Raw genomic sequence first — 20,934 nt, 5'->3', positions numbered from 1 at the left:
TTGCACTAGCCACATTTGAAATGCTCAGTATCCACATGTGGCTGATGTCCATACCTGACCACACAGGTGTAGAACATGTCCATCATTGCAGAAAATTCTGTTGGACCCCGCTGAACATATTTCCTGCCTAAGTCCCTGATGCTGCTACCAGGGCATCCCGCTGCCCTGAGACACTGCTGGGTGCTGGGCGGTCCTGGGCGAAGCTCTTAGTGTGTCCTTGAAGTGGAGAGGGTGCCAGGCCCCGGCAGGTTGAGGGCCAAGGCAAAGGCCCAAGCCCGCATCCCTGAGTCCTCCATCCTAGTCTCTGCCCTGGGGACCAGTCCCCTAGCCTCATAGAGCCTCAGCTTCCTCAGTTTTAGAAGAAGGGGTTAGAAGAAGGGGTTTGCGTTCGAGGACCTGAGCTCTGACCCTGTGATTCTGCTCCCTTATGTCCAGTACACCGCGGTCCCAGACCTCTACTTCGAGAACGCCATGCGGTTTTTCAACTTCTCGTGGAGGGTCACCGCTGACCAGCTCCGGAAAGCTCCCAACAGAGATCAGTGAGTGCCTGGGCCTCACGGGGAGGGTGCTGGCTCACGCAGGCGGGTGCCATGGGCCAAGCTCACCCTCATCACGCACGAGCCACGTGCAGGCTGTCACTCTGAGGAGGGGGTACTGTTGTCATCCACTCAGAAACTAAGGACTGAGGATGTGCTGCCCATCCAGGAGCTGGGATGGCCCGAGTCCGTGTGCCCTTAGCACCCAGCCCGTCGGCAGAGCCAGCTTGGCCTCTGTAGTTGAGTGGACCTGGCATCACTGCCCAGCTCTGCCACTTCAGCACTCGGATCCTTTGCTTCATCATCTGCAGATAGGATGGGAGGAGTTAACAGCCTCCTCAGAAAAAGTCATGCGTAGTCAGCCTAGTACCAGTTCTCAGACCTAGCTCCCTCCCTGCCTGAAACATTCTGCCAGAAACAGCTTACCATAAAGTGAAAGCAGCTTCCCTTTGCCTCTGGCGCCCCCTTGTGGACAACAAGGATTTCAGCTGTTTCCTGTCTTCAACCAGAGTGTCCCCTAAACGTACGAAAAGGCAATTTTTATCTCCAGAATATGACACAAGCCCTGCCCCAATGTTGTGAATTCACTTGAAGTCTTTTAATTTAGTTTAAATTTTTCTATTTAAGTGTAGTCTCCTACTCATTAATTGTATCCACCCCTTATCACATCTCTGTGGGGCTCACCTGGAGGAAACAGAGTGACTGTCTAGACTCTTCGAGAAAATGTCCTTCCTGTCTCACTCCACTCCTCCCTGGCCCTTCCCCCCAGCACCAGAAAAACCATTGAGAGGCCACATGTTTCATTACTGTATACCATCAGGGCCCCTTCTACACTCAAAAAAACCGTTGAACCCCAGGAAGCTCTTTTGTTTGTGGGATTCTCACGTCCACTTCTGCCTTCAGTCTGTTGCAATGTATTGCTTTGAAATATATAAAGAAATTCTGGTCTCACACAGACATGTAGTTGGAAAAGGGAGGGATATTTTAATAGTCTTCCTGATATTTGTGCACATCCTTCATGGATACTACACCAAAACGCGGCAGGTAGTAATTTCTCACAGGTTCATTGCACTGCGGAGTCTGATACCATATTCATAAACTTTTCATACTCTGTTATGCTAAAATCTATCGGTCTACCTTGCACTTTGAATGGACCTTTTACCCAAGCGTGATTCTGTAACACCATGCACTGGTCATTGGGAAAATAATGCTTCACTGATTTACCTATCTTTCAAATAGTGACAATTTCATTATATCAAAGAAAAAGAAAGATATTATATGAAAGATATCAAAGAAAAAAACCCCACATTTGTCAATAGCCTCGCTGGCCTCCAGAGAAAAGTCTCGTAAGTCTTGAGCAGCTTTCAGGTTTGCAGTGGCCAATATAAGTTTTTCAAATTCTTGCTTGAAACTTGTTTTTTTTGAAACCTTGAATTTTTATTGTTGGCAACAAAGAGTATCAGTAGTTTTCCTTGAGGTGATGAGGTTATGTTTTCCTTTATTTATTTTCAAGAAAACGTCTGTCAAACACCGGTCATCCTCTCGAGTACAAATGGTGCTCCGTGAAAAAAGCAGAAGTGCTTGCGAGTGCTTCCCATTTGGTCACACGGAACAGTGAAAGACTGGTGCTCAAGGGTCTAGATTTAATAAAATTAATAATTATGCTGCATCATCAAGAATGTTCTTAAGTGAAAATGGCTTTTTTTTTCTGGTAAAGAACATAGTGACCACTCAAACAGCTGGCGCCACCACCTTGGTTCAGCTTAAGGCTCCACAGTTTTACCCTCTGTTGCTTTTAGATCATCAGTGGAATGTAATGGTGGGAAAAACAATTAACATCTCAGTATTATTATGAAAACAGTTCTGACCTCACAGACCCTCTGAAAGGGAACTGAGAAATTCCTCCCGCCCCCGCCAAGTATCCACAGACCACACTTTGAGAACTGCTGATAGACACATTTTGAACCTAGACGGTAATGACGTTTCAGTATCTACTGGACCGTCTTGCTTTTGCAAGGGTCTCCGTGATGTGACATCATGTGATGTGACATCTGTAACTAATTCCTTCCTTGTAGACATTGATGTAACTGATTCTTTTTTTTTTTAAACTTTTTAAAACATTTTTAACTTCTTTTTTTTTTGCGGGGGGGAGGTAATTAGGTTTGTTTATTTACTTAATAGAGGCACTGGGGATTGAACCCAGGACCTTGTGCGTGCTAAGCATCCGCTCTACCACTGAGCTATACCCACCCCCCACAATTCTTTCGTTATAGACACTGGGGTGTTTCCTAGTTTTCCCTTCTCAGAAGCAGTGCTGCTGTGGATGCCCTTGTGCTTGTGCGCCCTTGGGCCTGGGGTCAAGGGGCATCCACAGTTTTAGGGCTTTCCCCACTTGCCCTCCCACCAGCAGCGCCCCAATCTCACGTGTGTGTCGCCTGCAGGTGGAGTATGACCCCACCCATGGTGAACGCTTACTATTCACCCACCAAGAACGAGATTGTGTTTCCGGCCGGAATCCTGCAGGCACCGTTCTACACCCGCTCTTCACCCAAGTAGGATGCTCCTGGTGCTCCTGCCCCCTCTCCTCCCCCCACCCCTCAGCGGCTCCCCCGCCCAGCCCAGCCCTGGGCCCGCAGCTGACCACACATTGAAGCCAGTCTCACTGGGCACTCTTTCCTGCTGGCCCGGGGAACTTGGGACTTTCAACCCAAGCTGGCCCTTGGGCAAAGGGATTGAACCACCCAGGCCTCTGTTTGCTCGTTTATAGGGTTGGTTACCAATGCCTAACTCTTTGGAGATGACCCCAGAGGGCAGAGTGGCTGGAGCATCTAACATGGTGCTTGGCATCCGGTGGGCACAGGCTGACCACAGCCGACTCACCAGCCTCTCACTGACTCAGGGGCCGGGCTAGAGCCCTGCAGACCTCTGCCACATCTCCAGGCCACGAAGCACTGGTCCCTCCCCTTGTGGCCTCACTGCCACCTTCTTGTCCTCCCCTCCAGGGCCTTAAACTTCGGTGGCATCGGCGTTGTTGTGGGCCACGAGCTGACTCATGCTTTTGATGATCAAGGTACGGGTTCCTTGGTGTTCCCTGCAGATGGGCCCCCACCAGCTCCCTGGCCCTGCTGCTTCTGCTTTTTCTCCCTTCACATCTAAGGGTCTTAGCCTTGGAGACAGAAGGATCTGGGTTCAAATCTTGGCCCAGCTACCTGCCAACTGTGTGAATTTTAGCAAGTCCCATCATTTCTCCAAGCCTCTGTTTCCTTATCTGTAAAATGGGCATGATGATCATGTGGTGGCTGTGAGGACTGGATCAGACCCATGCAGAGCACCCTGCTCCCTGAAGGTGTCCGGTGCTGGGATGGGGACTAGTTGTCAGTGGGGACCGAACATTTCTCCACCACTCCGGAGACTTCTCTGCTCCAACCACAATCAGAAGAGTTAGCTCCTCACCAGCTAATGTCCAGAATCCCCCTCATTGCCTCCTGCACTGGGGACCCCAAGCCAAGGAGGAGGAGGTGGGCCCTTGGAGGCTGGGCCCTGTCCTGTGACCCTGGCACTGCCAGCAACGTTCACCCCCTCCTGGATTCAGTGTCAAAGGCTCTGAAGCAGCCTTGACCGCGAATCCAGCTCCACCGAAACGTGAATGTGCTGGTTGTTGGTTGGGATCACTTTCCTCCATCCCTCCACCCCCACCCAGGCTGGCTCATTCATCCAACTCCTTTAGCACCCAGACTGGCCTCGTCTCCCCAGTGCCGAGTGGTACATGGGTGGTAGGTGGATGGACCATTTCTTACTGGGAGGAGAGGCACCACCAGCAGGACAGGGCCCGGCTCTACCTCTTCCTCCACCTGAGCTGATGCTTCCCTCTGACCCCGCAGGACGAGAGTATGACAAGGACGGGAACCTTCGACCCTGGTGGAAGAACTCGTCCGTGGAGGCTTTCAAGCAGCAGACCGAGTGCATGGTGGAGCAGTACGGCAACTACAGTGTCAACGGGGAGCCCGTGAATGGCCGGCACACCCTCGGGGAGAACATCGCTGACAACGGGGGCCTCAAGGCGGCTTATCGGGTGAGAGGCCCCCCGACCCACACACCCCAGGCCCAGGTCTGGGTCTGTCCAGATGCCTCTTGGTTAAGGGTCACTGCAGTGGCTCTGCGGGCCTCAGTTGCCACATCTGTGAAATGGGTGGCCGCGAGGACTGATAGAAAGGTTGTCCATAAGAACATCAGCCCAGAGCTGGCACACAGGCTTTCTAGTCTCAAGTCCTGACTGATGGAGAGGCACCAGACAGGGATTGGGCCGGGCCCACCTGAGGACCTACCTTACTTACATTTGCAGGGGAAGCCACCACTGATTCAGGCTGCAGTGGGCCTAGGAAGGGAGGGAGGGGACACAGGTCATGGAGCCAGTTCCAGTTCCAGCCTTGGCTCTGGAGTAAGTCACTCAGCCTCCTGGAGCCTTGGCGTGCGTGGCTGCGCCTACCTAACCCCTGTGTCTCCAGGTGTCAGAAAGATGGCAAGTGGCAGCTTGGGCACAGGGCCTGGTCCAGGGCGGCACTCAGAGATGTGAGTGGAGAGATGTGAGCAGGGCCCAGGGTGGAGGGGATGCTGGACCAGAGTTTTCTGTTGGCTGAGCCAGGAGCTTGGGTTTTATTCTGGCTACACTGGGAGCCACTGCAGGGTTTTTCAGTAGAGGAATGAGATGATCTCATTTATCATTTATAACAGGGGTCAGCAGACCTGCAGCCCATGGGCCACATCCAGCCCTCAGCTGGATAAATAAACAAAAATGTAGGGGGACCCAGCATACCCATTCGTTCCCATGGTGCCCATGGCTGCTCTCAGGCCGCAGCAGCTCCCCTGAGTCACTGCAACAGGGACTGAAGCTGAAAATATTTACTCTCTGGCCCTTTACGGAGAAGTTTGCAACCCCTGCTTTATGAGGATGACTTGAGCTGCTGTGTTGCGAGGGGATTGGAATTGAACAAGTTTGAGTCAAGGAGACTAGATAGAAAGCTGTTGTGAGATTGTCCAGGCAGGAGCTGGGATAGAGCAGGGGGCAGGGTGAGAAGTGGTCAGACTGGGGCTGTTTGGTGAATTGAAAGAGAAGAATCAAAGGAGAGTCCTGGGGTTTGGGCCGGAGTAACTAGGTGGGTGGTGGTGGTGGTTACTGTGATGGGAAAGCGTGTGTGTCTGTGCGTTTGGGGTGCAGCTGGGATGCCTGCTGAGCAGTTGAATGCACAAATCAGGGAAGAGGCTGGAGCTGGAAAGTGCATTTAAGAGCTGTCAATATTTAGATGTAGATGGTATTTAAAGCCACGGGGTTGGATGAGCCCCCTTCCGGAGTGAGTGCAGGTAAAGAGGACAGCTCCTCTAGGCTGAGCTGGGCCCCCAGAAGCCAGCCCCTGTCCCGACAGGGTGGACCTTCCGGGACCCCCCACGCAACCCCACCCCACCCTGCCTGCTCGTGTGTCACGGGGACCCTGAGCTCTGTTCCCTCCCCCAGGCCTACCAGAACTGGGTGAAGAAGAATGGGGCCGAGCAGACGTTGCCCACCCTGGGTCTCACCAATAACCAGCTCTTCTTCCTGGGGTTTGCACAGGTGAGTTCATCAGGGCAAAGCCACGCTCAGGCCACATTCTGCCGTTTTGATGTCCAGGAGTTCTGAGAGCCAGGAGGCAAGGTCCTCCAGCTTAGAAGCCCTCACACGTTGGTCTGTCCGTGTTTGCCCTGTAAGAAGACGAGCTTCGTCATTAGAGAAATTCAAGGAGGGGCCCAGAGTGCTGTTGAAAAGAATCCCTGCATCAGGTAGATGAGAGGACCAGGTGATTGCTAAGGGCCTGTCTAGTTCTGGGGCCCTAGAAATTTCTTAAACTCTAGCTGCCCCAGGGCGCCCCTTGAGTTGGCATTCAGCGTATAGCCTTCTGTTGGTGCCCAGAGCTACCAGGCCGTTAGACGTTTGTTCTGCCTGGGAAGTGCATGATCTGGACTCAGCGCAAAGTGTTCAAACTGGTTCCAGGGCAGAATCCTTTGTTCAGATGCAACATAACACAGATGCCCAGGACAGAACGGGCACTGGTCTGGCTGCAGGAGCACCACTGGGGGCGACTGTGGTAGAGAATGCTGGGGTGGGGGCACCAGCCCACTGTCCCTTCCTTACCCACTTGGCAGGCCTGCTCGACCCCCAGGGGTTTCAGAACCAGGTGCGTTCCCCTGCTGCTGTGATGGGGCCAGTCTGGTGGCCTCAGGGCCCTGCAGTGACCCTGGCCTCTCCCTTGTCACCCCCTGCAAAGGTCTGGTGCTCCGTCCGCACACCCGAGAGCTCCCACGAAGGTCTCATCACCGATCCCCACAGCCCCTCCCGCTTCCGAGTCATCGGCTCCATCTCCAACTCCAGGGAGTTCTCAGAACACTTCCACTGCCTGCCTGGCTCACCCATGAACCCTCATCACAAGTGTGAAGTCTGGTGAGGGGCGGAGCACCAAGAGCCAAGACGGAGGACGAGGGGGAGGGGCTGAGGACAAGTCCCCGGGGGTACAGCCCACAAGGCTGCCCCTCCATCAGTGTCCAGGGCATCACCCAACCCCCTTGGCCGCCTCAGGAGGGTTTTCAGCTGGAACCAAGCCTGTGATGTGGGTTCTCATCATAATCAGAGATATGATCCCCTGTGACGAAAACCCCTGTCATCCCAGGCACGCGTGTGTCAAGTCTAACGGGCATTTGGGCGTCAGGCTGGTTACTCACCAGGCCTGGGCCCCACGCCGACAAGGGCAGTGGGACAGCCCCCTGCCCACATTCAGTGGCAGATACACCACAAATACCACTGTGTCAAATGCTTTAATGATATATTTTTGGGGAAACTGTTTTTTAAACATTGTGGAATACACTGGAAGTCTTCAGGGAAATAATACATTTAAAACACTTTTTTTTTTAAGGAAAGGATTGGTATATTTATTATGCTCTGTTTTTCTAAATAACCTGTGGACAAGGGAAGCCCCACTGATTCGCCCCTCTCTCTCCCTCCCCTGCTGAGAGGTGGGGCTGAAGTGGGATCCCCAGCCACTGAACAGGTCCCCACATGGAGAGCTGCTTCGTGGTTTCAGCGTCCTCCTCCTCTGGTTCTTGGTCCCATGATGTCAAGGAGAGACGGAGGGAGGCCTGGCAGGGGGAGGGCTGCCTCAGTGTGCCTGCCTCTGTCCCCAGGGTCCAGCCATGGGAACCCTAGCAAGGATCCCCAGAGTCGCAGCAGGGGACTGATGGCTGCATGAGGCCAGGTCAGGCCCTCAAACCCTGTCTGGAGGTGCCCGAGCACCCTGGATCCAGGACACAGGAGCCCTGTGAGGCTGCCACCCCCATCGGGGGTTCTCTGTCACACATAGTCGTCCTCTCCCTCTCTTCTGTTGACCACCCCATCTGAGTCCCGAGGCATGCTGCCTCTCTGCAGCATCCCCCATCCCAGCCACTTCGGAGTCTGCCTCGCAGACCCTCTTCCTCCAGGGAAGGAGACAGAGAAAGCAGGTCTCATCTCCCAAGGGCCCAGATCCTCCCTTCCAAGCTCCGTCCTCCAGCACCGGCCTGGGCCCGGCTCCCGCAGCCAGCCCCACTCCGTTCTCCAGTGCCTTATCTGAGGCTGCATCTGGGCTCCCCTGAAAGGAGACAGCCCTCCGCCCCAGGGGCCCCTTGGCCTCCTCAGTGAAGCCCCCAAGTGTCCTGACTGGAACACAAGGCCATACCCCCTACCCCCGTGCCCACAGAGCTGCCCCTCGCAGCAGCCCAGGAGCTCTGGCCCGCAGGGCAGTGGCACCGAGGGCAGGAGTCTGAGGAGCCCGCAGACTTGCACCAGGTTCAGGCCCACTGTCGGCCCCCTGGTATGAATCAAGACGACACTTGGATCCAGATGGACTCCTCTTCCTGGGGGATGCTTTCAGTCACAGGAGGCTGCAAGGGGAAGGTTCTCCAAACCTGGTCAGTCTGGCCTGAGGTGTCAGGGGACCAGGAATGTCGTCCCCTCCCTGAGGCCACAGTTTCTCGGGACCGCAGGCTCAGGGGCTCCCCCACCTGGTGGAGCAAACATAGCCCCGCTCCAGCCATCTGAGGAAGCAGGCAGCGGTGACTGCGGCAGGACAGCCAGCGTCCTCCTCTGCTCTCCCTGGCAGCCCGGGCCCCTGGGACAGGCCCTGCGGCACAGCGCACTCGCCTCGGCCAGGAAGCCAGAATCCTGCTTGCCAGGAGGAGCGGACAGCTCAGCCCCCACCTCGCCCACCTTCAGATCAGCCCCAGAGCTGGGGCAAGGGTGTCGGGAGTAGCTCCAGATGAGGCGCCCGGTCCCCACGTGCAGCAGACCTGGTATCTATTCAGAGGGAAGAGATACTTGGTCCTGGTGCCCTCCCAGCACCTCCTCTTCCAAACCCTCCTGCCCGCCGGCCTTCCCCGTGGAAGGTCACAGTCCTCCGGTGTCTGTCGGCACCGTGAACTGGGGCCTCCCAGCCAGAAGCAGGTGTCCAAGGGCTGAGGGTCCAGCCAAAGGGAATGTCCACCGTCCTCATCGCTTCAGGAAGTGGCGAGGCAGGGGGAGGAGGGTCAGGCCCAGCAGGGATAGAAACAAAGGCAGCATCCTCACCCCCCTCCCCCTCCAGCGCTGGGCAGCTGTCCTCTGAGAGACCCCCTCCTCCTGGGCCCGGGGAGCCACAGGGCTGGCTTCTCCGCGGGGACGTGGATGTGGGGTTTGGAGCTGGGAATCTATTTTTTGTATTATCATGTTTTGTGCTACTGTAGTTTTGGTGTGGCACTATTGTAATTGAAATAAAGTACTTGTACTGAGGGCCGTGTGACCAGGTGTGTGTCCTCCCAGGGCCGTGTGTCCTGTGGAGCTGTGGGAGGGCCCCCGGGGCCAGCTGCACCCCCTCCCCAGAGCAGAGGCCTTGGGGCCTGTGGAGAAGGTCACTCAGCACCTGTGCCCACCTTACCGTTCTCCCTTCATCCAGACTATCGTGTGAGTGCCCCCGGCTGGGGAGAATTATACATGTCACCACATGGACTCAAGGGACCTCCTAGTAAAAATTTTTCTGTTACCTTGAAGCAAAGGGTGTCAGCGGTGGGTTTCTAGGCCTCAGATGCTTGGGCAGGTCAGACAGGAGTAGGGGAATTCAAGGAAGTTCAAGAAAGAGTCTCTGATTGACACTCATGCCTCCACCTGGGTTTTGCATATATTCTTCCCTCTGCCTAGAATACTCTTCCCTGACTTCTTTTGGCTGTAAACACCTATCCATCCTTCAATGCCCAGCTGGGCATCTTCTCTGGGAAGCCCTTCCTGACCTCCAGTCCAGATCGGGTGGCTCATACTGGCTTCCCTCTTCTACCAGAGTACTTAGTGCCAGGGCTACTGTAACAAAGTATCACAAACTTTGTGGCTTACAGAACAGAAATGTATTGTCCCACAGCTCTGGAGGCTAGAAGTCTGATGTCAAGGTGTCGGCAGAGTTGGTTCCTGCTGAACGCTGTGAAGGAGAGTCTAGGCCTCTCGCCTGGTGTCAGGTGGTTTGCTGGCTGTCTTTACTCCTGGGCTTGTAAAAGCATCGCTTCAGTCTCTGCCTTCATGCCACAGGGCACCCTCCCGGTCTATCTCTGTATCCACACCTCCCCTCTCTCTAACAAGGACATCAGTCATACTGGATTAGGGCCCACTTTAATGACCACATTTTAGCTGCATCATTATATCTGCAGTGACCCTATAAGGTTGTATTCTGAGGTACTGGGGGTTTCAACTTCAGCATATGACACAGCCATAACACAGAGGCTCCAACTCTAGGCTACAGAGGTGCCTGCACCATCTGCAGCAGCCCAGTGCCTGGCACAGGACCAGCCAGTGACTGTTGGATAAAGGATGGAAGGCTGGGGGGGTGGCTGGGTGGATGGACAGATAGCTGTAAGTAAAACATGACTGAGTGGACCATCTCCCAAACCCACCGATGCCAGAGAGAACGAGCGCAGTGGGCTGGGGTAACCTGAGAATACTTCCTGGAAGGGAGAGGTTTCAACCAAGCCTTGACTGAAGGGGAAGGATTGCAATTTGCACCCAAAAGTGGGTGGCGTGATGGCCTGAGCAAGCGCCTGCATAAGGGGCAAAACTCCACATCCTGCCTTGCTTTAAAAGGAGTCATTTCACTTCTCTTAGACTGAGTCATTCTAGAAGTAACTCTTTGTATGTGTGGGAATTAGCATAGGATAAAGGAAGTCCTTCAAGTCAGTTGCGAAACGATGAACCACTTATAAATCACATTAGGATATCCACTCAGGAAAACATGAATCTAGATCTGGCCTCCCCGACACAATTCGCCCACACAGTGATCACAACAATAAATTCTGCAGGTACTAGAGACCTTGTGGGGGGAGGGTATAGCTTAGTGGTAGCGTGCGTGCCTAGCATGCACGAGGTCCTGGGTTCAATCCCCAGTACCTCCTTTAAAAAAATAAAAACCTAATTACCCCCCACACACACAGAAAAATGGAGACCTAAAGATGCAGTAACTATAAAAGTATAAGATAAAATACAACAGAAGATATGAAGACTTTGGATAGTCAAAGCCGTTTTTGAAAAAACAACTATTCACAAGTATGAAGCTAACTGTAGGATTTCTAAAAATATAAACAGTCAAGAAATGAAAATCTGCCATAACCCCACCACCCGAAGACATACACACAAAGATACAAGTGAAGGGAAAAAAAGCATAAAGGCAAAAACATACATTTGGCAACATTAAAACTTATTTTTTTTATAAACAAAGTACAGCAAGTAAAATTAAAGGACAAGTGACAGATTGGAAGAAAAAATTTGCAACCTGCATAGCTAATGATCCAGAATATACATAAAACAACTCACAAAATAAAAAACCCAACCAGCTGAAAAAGCTAAAGATTTAAAGAGATCATTCAGAGAAAAAAAAATACAAAAAGAAAACAAATTTTTTGAAAAGACAATCCCACTAATAATACAAGAAATTCATTAAAATTACAGTGAGGTGACACTTTTCACCCATCAGATGGGCAAAAGTGAAGACATTTGATATTAAGCATTGGTGAGGATGTAGGGAACTGAGTACTGCCACCCACAAAGGGCCAATTTGACAGTATTTATTCAATGTCAAGTGCATTTATCAGGACTTCCAGGCTTAGAGGACAAAAGTCCCTAATTTCAGGTCTACTTGCTCACCCTCCCCTGAAAAGAATGTAAATTGACAAGGAAATAAAATCACACACAAATCTCCAATTACCTGAATTAGAGAAATAATCTGAATTCCAACAGAACTCCCACCACATACAGCTGCAAGCCTGTGGGTGCAGAGAGTGATGGAGAGAAGGTTTCAAGAGACCCATGAAAAACAGTAGAGGGCGTGGCCATCTTAGATGAGCCACAGATAAAAATCCCTCAGGATGCTCAACACCAAATGTCAAAATGCTGGCCACAGTTGAGGCATAATAGCCCCTTGCAGCTCCAGCAACAGGGAGGACTTTGGAAAGAACAGAAGGGGTAGCCTTGGAGTAGGACTGCCTCTTGGAGAGAATCAGATACATAGAGTAGGGGTGATCCCTGTGTAGATGTGATAGTGAAGGAAAGAAGGGATTAAGAAGGGAAAATTAAGAATTATTTTTAAAAAAACGAGAAAACTAGTATAATATTGTAAGTCAATTATACTTCAATTTAAAAAAAAGATAAAATAATAAAAGTCAACTCTCCTCCCACCCCCACCACTACCGCCTCCTCCACACCAACTATAAAGGATGCTGAACAGAGGCAGCAGGACGCACAGCTTGAATAAGGAGACCTATCCATGAATGAATAGGACTGTAAAAAGGTAGATCACATGCATTCAAAACCACTGTTAAAAAAGAAAACAAATGCAGATCAGAGCATCTCAGCTGAAGAAAACTGTAATACGACACTCCGGACTGACTTAAATTTCCTCAAATAAGCACTTAGGGAGGTGGAAAACAACCTCAAATCAGAAATACGAAAACTAACGACAGAAACGGACCAAAAAAAAAAAAAAAAAGGAAGAAATGGAATGAGAGTTGCTGTTGATCTTGGAGAAGAAAATAACAAAATGATATCATACATGTAGGTTAAACTAAAAGGTCCCCTAGGGAAAATGGATCCAAGTGAAAACTTAATAAAGGACACTGAAGAAAACAGAAAAACAACCAAGAGGGTGAAAATTAGATAAGAAGTAAAAACGGTCAGAGAGAAAATGGCTAAAATGAAAGACACGCAAAGAGCTAACATTTAAAACTGTAATCCAAGAAGACTTTATAGAAATAAAAGACCTGGATCTACACATGAAGAGGGCTTGCTGGGTACTATGTAAATTGACACCGAGTAATCAACGCTAAGATAGATCCTGGTAAAGCTAGTGGACTTTAAAGACAGAAAACCATCAGGGCCTCCAGGCAAAAATGTGAAATAACTTAAAAAGGCAACAGAAGGAAATTTACATCAGACTTTAAAAAAATACATCATACATTGTACGAGGTACCTAGAAAGGACAAATGCATAAAGACAGAAAACAGAGTAGAGATTACCAAGAGCCTGGAGAGAGGGGGGATGGGGAAGTTACTGTTCAATGGATACAGAGTTTTTATTGGAGATGATGAAAAAGTTTTAGGTATAGAAAGTGGTGGTGATTACAAAACATTGTAAATATATGTAATGCCACTAAACTGTACACTTATGAAAGGTTACAATGATAAATATTATATATACTTATATGTATTTGACACAATAAAAAATAACATACAAAGCAAGTCAATAGTGGAGCAGCATTCTCAAGAAACTTACAGAAGCAATCCAAGGATGTTACATTGAACCAAACTGTCCTTCATATATCAAAACTACAGAAAAACATTTGCACAGTGAAGGAAACGGTCAACAAATAAAAAGGCAGCCTACTGAATGGGAGAAGATATTTGCAAACGATATATCCAATAAGGGGTTAATATGCAAAATATACAAAGAATTCATACAACTCAACATTAAAAAACAAACAACCCAATTTAAAAATGGGCAGAGAATCTGAATAGACATTTTTCCAAAGAAGACCTACAGATGGCTAACACACATGAAAAGACGCTCAGCATCATTAATCATCAGGGAAATGCAAATTAAAACCACAGTGAGATACCACCTCACACCTGTCAGAATGGCTATCACCAAAAAGACAACAAATAACAAGTGTTGGCAAGGATGTGGAGAAAAGGGAACCCCTGTGCAATTGTAAATTGGTACAGCTATTATGGAAAACAGTGCGGAGATTCCTCAAAAAATTAAAAATTGAACCAACCGTACAATCCAGCAATTCCACTCCTGGGTATTTTTCCAAAGAAAACAAAAACACTAATTTGAAAAGATATGTGCACTCTAGCGTTCGTTACAGCATTATTTACGGTAGCCAAAACATGGAATATGAGGTCAGGAAAAGTGTCTCCCAATGTCTCTCTACTGTTTACCCTGGTTCTGGATGGATGAGCCAATGTAATTAGCCAAGAATTGGAAAAGCAAAAATAAAGTGATCTCTACTTGCAGATGACATGATTGTGTACCTGGAAAACCCTAGGGAATAAATGATAAAATTAACTTAAAAGAATTCGTCAAGGTAGCAGGTTATAAAATTAACATGTAATAATAAATGACATTCATATACACAAATATTAACCAATTAGAAGACATAATAGATGAGGAAAACTCATTTACAATAGCAACAACAGAAAATAAGATTCTTAGAATAAACTTAACAGGTGTCAGTGCCCTTTAAGCAGAGACCCCCAGGAACACACCGATGGTTGGACAAATTGGAATTATTACTTGTATCAGAGAGCACGCACACTACGCGGACTGTAGGGTGTCTCAGTGAGTGGGTATTGGAAAATACTTATTATAGGATTTGGTCTTGTGGTAGGTGATCTGGAGGAGGGTTTAATGAATTGGGGCTTTGCTTGGGATTGGATGCTGTCAGGAAGTGAGAATACTTCTGTGAATGATATCTTAATAAATCTCATCCAGTAGGGAAAACTAGACTGAGGTTAAAGGCAATTTTTAATGTTTTGACAGATAAATTTTTTAAGCTCACAAAACAGTTTTAATTTTCCCCAATTTAGCTCCTCAAACTACACTTAATTTCTAAATAAAGACAATAACAAAATCACACATCCACACAAACATGATACTACTCTCCTGTATACAACCAAAACACACCAACCCTTCTCAAAAAGAGGATGCCAAGTCTTTGGGTAATGTTCACTTTTCACCTTTGATATTCTGTAACTTAAATTCTGGATATAAAATTAACTATTATTAATGCATCTTATGTTAGATTATAAGAGAATAAGAGCAGGAAAAAACCCAGAAATATTTGGGTAATATATATACAGATACATCTGTAACAAAAAGGAAGAAATGTTCATAACTATTTCAGTCCTTGTTTCTGCAACTGGTCATGTGATCAGAGCTGGTCGTTATAACTTCCTTCTTCCAATCCTCGTTCCGTATTTCCTTTGCCCTCAGCAAGCCTCTCAGTTGATCGTGATTCTTTGCCTGGTGGAGTGACCAAAACCTTCATTCTTGAAAGGTCTGGACCATTAATCGTCCTGCCTATTTTGGGTTGTTATGGTTTTTCACTGGCTTTAGTCACAGGACATGATGCCCTAAGGAAGCTCCTTACATCCAGACATACTCCTCCTTGTCACCACCGTGGAGCAGCAATCCAACTTCCCCTTGGTAATCAGGATCAACTGCCCCAACCACTACAGTAACCTCCTTCTCTGCCTGTTAATCCTGAGGCACAAGAAGCCCAAAGTGGCCAGGTGGTAGTCTGTTTCCGGTTCAATGTACTCACTGTCACATGACGCCTGGTGGAAACATTCCTCCCCTGGAACCAAGACCTCTAGACCAGCAGAGTCTAAGGCCACAGGGGACAGGAACCAAAAACGTTGCAAGTAGATGACCAGGCATAACAGTGAGACGAGCCGCTCTCACTTCCGCCCTTTGGTTCCTGGCCCTGTGAATCCTGCCTGTGAGGAAAACAGCACCATGTATTGGACACTGACTCAGAGCATACAGAGCATCCCTAGTCCTGTGAGATACTGCCCGCTAGGTGGTGCTGTCACTGAGTCTTCAAAAGGCCAGTACCCCACTCTGTCAAGCCAGCTGCTTCAGGATAATGGGGAACATGATAAGACCAGTGGATTCCATGAGCACGGGCCCATTGCCAAACTTCATTTGCTGTGAAGTGAGTTCCTTGATCAGAAGCAATACTCTAAGTCCATGGATGGTAAGTTTGGCAGAAGTATAGTGTTCAAGGAGGCAAATCCAGAGTAAATGTCTATTCCAGTAAAAACAAAGCACTTCCCCTTCCATGATGGAGGTGGTCCAATGTAATCAATCTGCCACCAGAGAGCTAACCGATCTCTGTGAGGAATAGTGCTATATTGGTGACTTAAGTGTTGGTCTCTATGCTGGCAGGCTGGGCACTCAGCAGTGGCAGTGGCCAGATGGACCTTGGTGAGTGGAAGTCTACGTTGCTGAAGCCATGCATCACCTCTGTCCCAGTCATGACGGTCACTTCGTTCTTGAGCACATTAGGAAATGACAAGACTAGGTGAGGGAAAGAGGCTGAATGGTACCCACAGAATGGGTCCCCCTATCCACTTGACTAATCAAATTGTCCTCTGCTGAGGCCGCCTTTGGAGAGCATTCACATGAGACACAAATATCTTCACGTTCTTTGCCTATTCAGAGAGGTCTATCCACATATCTCTTTCCTGACCTCCTTGCCACCAACTTTCCTATCATATTTTTTCCAAGTCCCTTACCATCCTGCTAACCACTGGGCACAGCCTAGGAGTCACTATAGATTCATACCTCTGGCCGTTTCATCTTCTAGGCAAGATGAATGATCAGGTGCCCAGCTTGAAGTTCTGCCCACTGGAAGGGCTCCCCTTCGGAGACGTCCCAGAAAGAGGCTGTACTGCTGTAGATGTTTACTTTGTGCAGAACCATCTGCAAACCAAGAGTGAGTTTTCTCTTCCCCAGTCAACTGGTTGCCAGGAACTCTCCAGAAGGCCTAAAGGGTGGGCTTGGAGAGTGAAGGTAATATCGCCGGAGTAGGAGTCATGAGGATTTGGGCCACTTCCTTGTGGAATTTACTCGTGCCTTCAGGGCCTCTTTAGTCACAGTATGGAAGATACCACCTCCGCTTGACAATGAGTACTGCCGTATTGCCCACTTTTATGGCTTGGTGGGTCAGGCCATACCTAGTTCATGATGAGCAGCAATGTGGTGACCTATGGTCAAGTGGCCAGTAGCAAGCCAAAAGCTGTTTCCCAAAAAGAGAGTAGTCACCTACAAAACCCTAAGGGTTTGGGCTGTGACTCACCTATGGGGACCTGGCAAAGGCTCCAAACAGCTCCATCTGCCAGTGACACCCCAAGTGCCACTGGATCTGCGGGATCTTGTGGCCCAAGAGGCAGAGCAGCTGACACAGAAGCCTGGACCTGTTTCAGAGCCTTCTCCTGTTCTGGTCCTACTCAAAACTAGCAGGTTTGAGGGTTAATTGGTAAGTGGGCCCTAGGAGCACACCTAAGTGAGGAATGTGTTGCTTCCAAGATCCAAAAAGACTCACTAGACGTTGTGCCTCACTTTTGGTTGTAGGAGGTGCCAGAAGCAACAATTTGTTCTTCACCCTAGAAGGGGTATCTTGACATGTCCCACACCCCTAGACCCCTGGGAATTCCACTGAGGTGGGAGACTGCTGAATGGCTGTGGGGTCTGTTTCCCACCCTCTGACACACAACGGTCTTACCAACGTCTAGAGTAGGTGCTACTTCCTGCTCACCAGGTCCAATCAGCAAAACATCCGTGATGGACCAGGACGATGTCTTGTTGAAGGGAAAGACAATCAAGGCCCCCTGGGGACTAAATCATGACCCAGGGCGGGGGAGTTGATATGTACTTGAGGAGGGACGATGGAGGTATATCACTGGCCTTTCCAGCTGAAAGAAAAGTCCTTCTTGGGGTCTTTACTAAGATGTATCGAGAAAAAAGCACTTGCCAGGTCAATGGCTGCATACCAGGTTCCAGGAGGTTATGGACTAAATGTTTGTGTCCCCCCAAATTTATATGTTGAAATCCAAACCCCCAGTATGATGGTATTAGGACCTGGGGTCTTTGGGAGGTGATTAGGTTATGAGTGTGGGACCTTGTGAATGGGATGAGTGCCCTTCTTTATTAAAGAGACCCCTATGGGGACACAGCGAGAAGATGACCCATCTCTGAACCAGGAAGTGGGCTCTCCCAGACACTGAATCTGCCAGCACGTTGAACTTGGGCTTTCCAGCCTCTGCAACTATGAGAAATAAGTGTTTGTTGTTAAAGCCACCCAGGCTGCGGTATCCTTGTTACAGCAGCCCGCCTGGACTGAGACACAGGGGACGTGCCGATTTACCCACGCCATGAAATTGGAGCAACAGCTGCAATGGAGTCAGCGTCTGATTACGTTTATGAGAATCCACTGTCGCTCTCCAGGGTCTCTCTTCTGCACAGGACAAACGGGCAAGGTGAATGAAGATGTGGTGGGAACCGCTGTTCCAGCACCTTTCCAGTCCTCGATGGTGGCAGCAATGTCTGCAGTCCCTCTGGGAACGTTACAAATTTGGTAGAGATGGTGCTGGTGGCTTCCATTTGGCCTTTGCTACCATAGTAGCCCTCACTGCACGGATCAGGGAACAATGTGCGGATTCTGCCAGTGGCTGAGTATGTCTATTCCAATTGTTCATTCCAGAACTGGGAGAATAGCCCCAGGGTGTAGTTGAGCAACCACCGGGCAAACTATAAATTGCACCTGAGCTAAAATTCCATTGATCACCTCACCTCCTCTGACCGGTGGACCACAGTGGCATTTTGGGGTCAGATCAGAGCCAGTGTCCAGGAATCCCTGGAAGGTTTGATTACTTCCTTTTCCCCAATGCACAGTCACTCCAGTAAACAGCCAGAGGCCCCCTTGGGGAAGGCTGGTAGAAAGATGATCAGTATAAATTTTTGGCAGCGGAGCAGGGTCCTTCCTCCAGGGGACCCATTCTTCCCTCAGTTCAGTGGGTTCTGGACCTCCGGGTCTGTACACTGGTACAAGTCTAAGAATTGACTGAAAGGCCGTGACTGTTTTGGTGATTCAGGTCAGACCTCCGTTCACCCAGCCTAGAACTCTTGTGCTTATATAGACCAAGTAAGAGTTCAGTAGAAGTCTTACCTTTTCTTTTCCTAGGGACAACGTGATCAACTAGCCAATGCACAGGTCTCTGTAAGTCAGAGGATTCCGGTTGCTGCTTCAGCTCTGCTGGCCATTTCAGTAACCATGAACATCTTGTCTTTGCCAAGTACGTGATGCCACTTGACCCTGCCACCCAGGATCTCATTATCCCCATGGATTAGGGATCCCAGCTCAATGGTAACAATTGCCACTGTCATTTCTGACCTAAAGAGAAAAGAGATCACAGCTGCTGGAGCTCCTCTCACAAATTTATTGACCACAGTGGTGAAATGTGTGTCCTCTGGGTTCTCCCATGCGGGTAAGTAGGTCTTCCATGACAAATCCACACTGATAGCTTCCACTCAGTATATCAAGGTAGTTCTGCCATCTCAACTCATTTACGACAGGCCACCGTTGGGTACCACATTTCACTCAACCAAATGCATCATTAGAGCCCCTTTAACTCCTTGAGCTAAAACACAGAATCCATAATCTCTGCTTAGTGGGGCCATACAGCAGAGGCTGTCACATCTCTCTTGTCTGTCGATGGCCAGAGAGTAAATATCTTAGGCTTTTCAGATCTATCTGTCTCTGTCACACTCCTCAGTTCTGCTGTCAGAGCACGAAGGCAGCAGCCACAGACAATACACAAATGAAAAGAGCATAGTCTGATAACATTTTCTTCATGGACACTGGAAATTCGAATTTCATATAATTTGCATGTGTCTTGAAATATGACTCTTCTTTTGATTTTTTCAGCCATGTGAAAATGTAAAAAATATTCTTACCTTGCAAATTGTACAAAAACAGCAGAGGGGCCCATAGGCACAGTTTGCCAATCCTTGCCTTGGGGTTTAGAATATACATATTTAATTAATCCCAATTTTCAAGTAATACGTTACTTCACATACAGTGAAAGAAACTTACAACAGTATATTCACAAATCCTCCCTCCCATTTTCTGGGTATTCTTGTCATACATTTTACTTTTAAATGTTCTATAAATCCACATTTGCTTTAGATAGTCAATTATGCTTTAAGGTGATTAAAATAATCTAAACATGCCTTTTATATTTACTTTTATTTTAACAATTTCTGGAGATCTTCATCTCCTAGTGTAGCTCCAGATGCCTGTGCACCGTATAATATTCTTCCACATAAAGAACTTCCTTTAAGATATCTTACTATAGGTCTGCTGGTAATGAAATCTGCCAGCTTTTGTTTATCTGAAGAAGTCTTTATTTCACCTCACTTAAGAAAAAATTATATTCAGTAAAATTGACTTTTTTTGCATAGAGTTCTATGAGTTTTAGGACATTTATAAGGTTCTGCAACCACTACAGTCAGGATGCAGAAGAGTTGTGCTTTCATTAAAAAAGAAAAAAAAAAGCTCTTTTATTTTGAAATAATTCATAGGAACTTGCAAAAAACAAGCTCATAGGAAGTTGCAAAAAATAGCATAAAGAGTCCTGCATACCCTTCACCTAAATTCCCTCAATGGTAATATCTTGCCTAACTGTTGTCCAATATCAGAACCTAACATTGCCAATTCAAGAAACTGACATTAGTGTATTATTGTTAACCAGAGTTATTAAGACCTTATTTACATTTCACCAGTTTTTATATGCACTCATTTATCTGTGAGTGAGTGTCTGTGTGTGAGTGTGTTGTTGTGTGCAGTTTTATACCAAGCATGGATTCATGCTACCAGCACCTTCATTTTGGAAAAATATTCTTGCTGCATATAGAATTCTGGGTTGACATTTCTTCAGCACTTTAAAGATGTCAGTTTGTTGTCTTTCTTTTTTTTCTTTTTTTTGGGGGGGGTAATTAGTTTTATTTATTTATTCATTTATTTTTAATTGGAGGTACTGGGGATTGAACCTAGGACCTCATGCATGCTAAGCACGTGCTCTACCACTTAAGCTATACCCTCCCCTCCTGTTATCTTCTGTTTGTATAGTTTGTCTAGCTATTAGCATAACTGACACCATCTTGGACCCGTTCAGTACCTCTTGTCCTTCCACTGGCCCTTCCTAGGGCTCTACTGTGTAGCAACTCTCTTCTGTGTTGTCAAGGGCTCTGTAGTTAATAGATACTGTT

General features: G+C 48.3%; 1 protein-coding gene across 2 annotated transcripts in view; it reads left to right on the top strand.

Annotated features, from left to right (window-relative positions):
- The window catches only part of ECE1 (endothelin converting enzyme 1), a 103,665-nt gene extending 94,305 nt beyond the window's left edge, over window positions 1-9,360 (top strand). For both annotated transcript variants that reach the window (XM_032495375.1, XM_032495373.1), the window contains exons 14-19: window positions 436-539; window positions 2,978-3,088; window positions 3,539-3,606; window positions 4,418-4,608; window positions 6,046-6,141; window positions 6,833-9,360. In XM_032495375.1, coding sequence (XP_032351266.1) covers window positions 436-539; window positions 2,978-3,088; window positions 3,539-3,606; window positions 4,418-4,608; window positions 6,046-6,141; window positions 6,833-7,009 — 747 coding nt within the window. In that variant the 3' untranslated portion in view covers window positions 7,010-9,360. The remainder of the gene's footprint in view (window positions 1-435; window positions 540-2,977; window positions 3,089-3,538; window positions 3,607-4,417; window positions 4,609-6,045; window positions 6,142-6,832) is intronic.
- Window positions 9,361-20,934: the final 11,574 nt, after the last annotated feature.

The sequence above is a fragment of the Camelus ferus genome, chromosome 13 (genome assembly GCF_009834535.1).
Source record: "Camelus ferus isolate YT-003-E chromosome 13, BCGSAC_Cfer_1.0, whole genome shotgun sequence".
NCBI lineage: Eukaryota > Metazoa > Chordata > Mammalia > Artiodactyla > Camelidae > Camelus > Camelus ferus.
The sequence above is the reverse complement of the archived record's forward strand: the minus strand, read 5'-3'. Positions and strand labels throughout refer to the sequence as shown.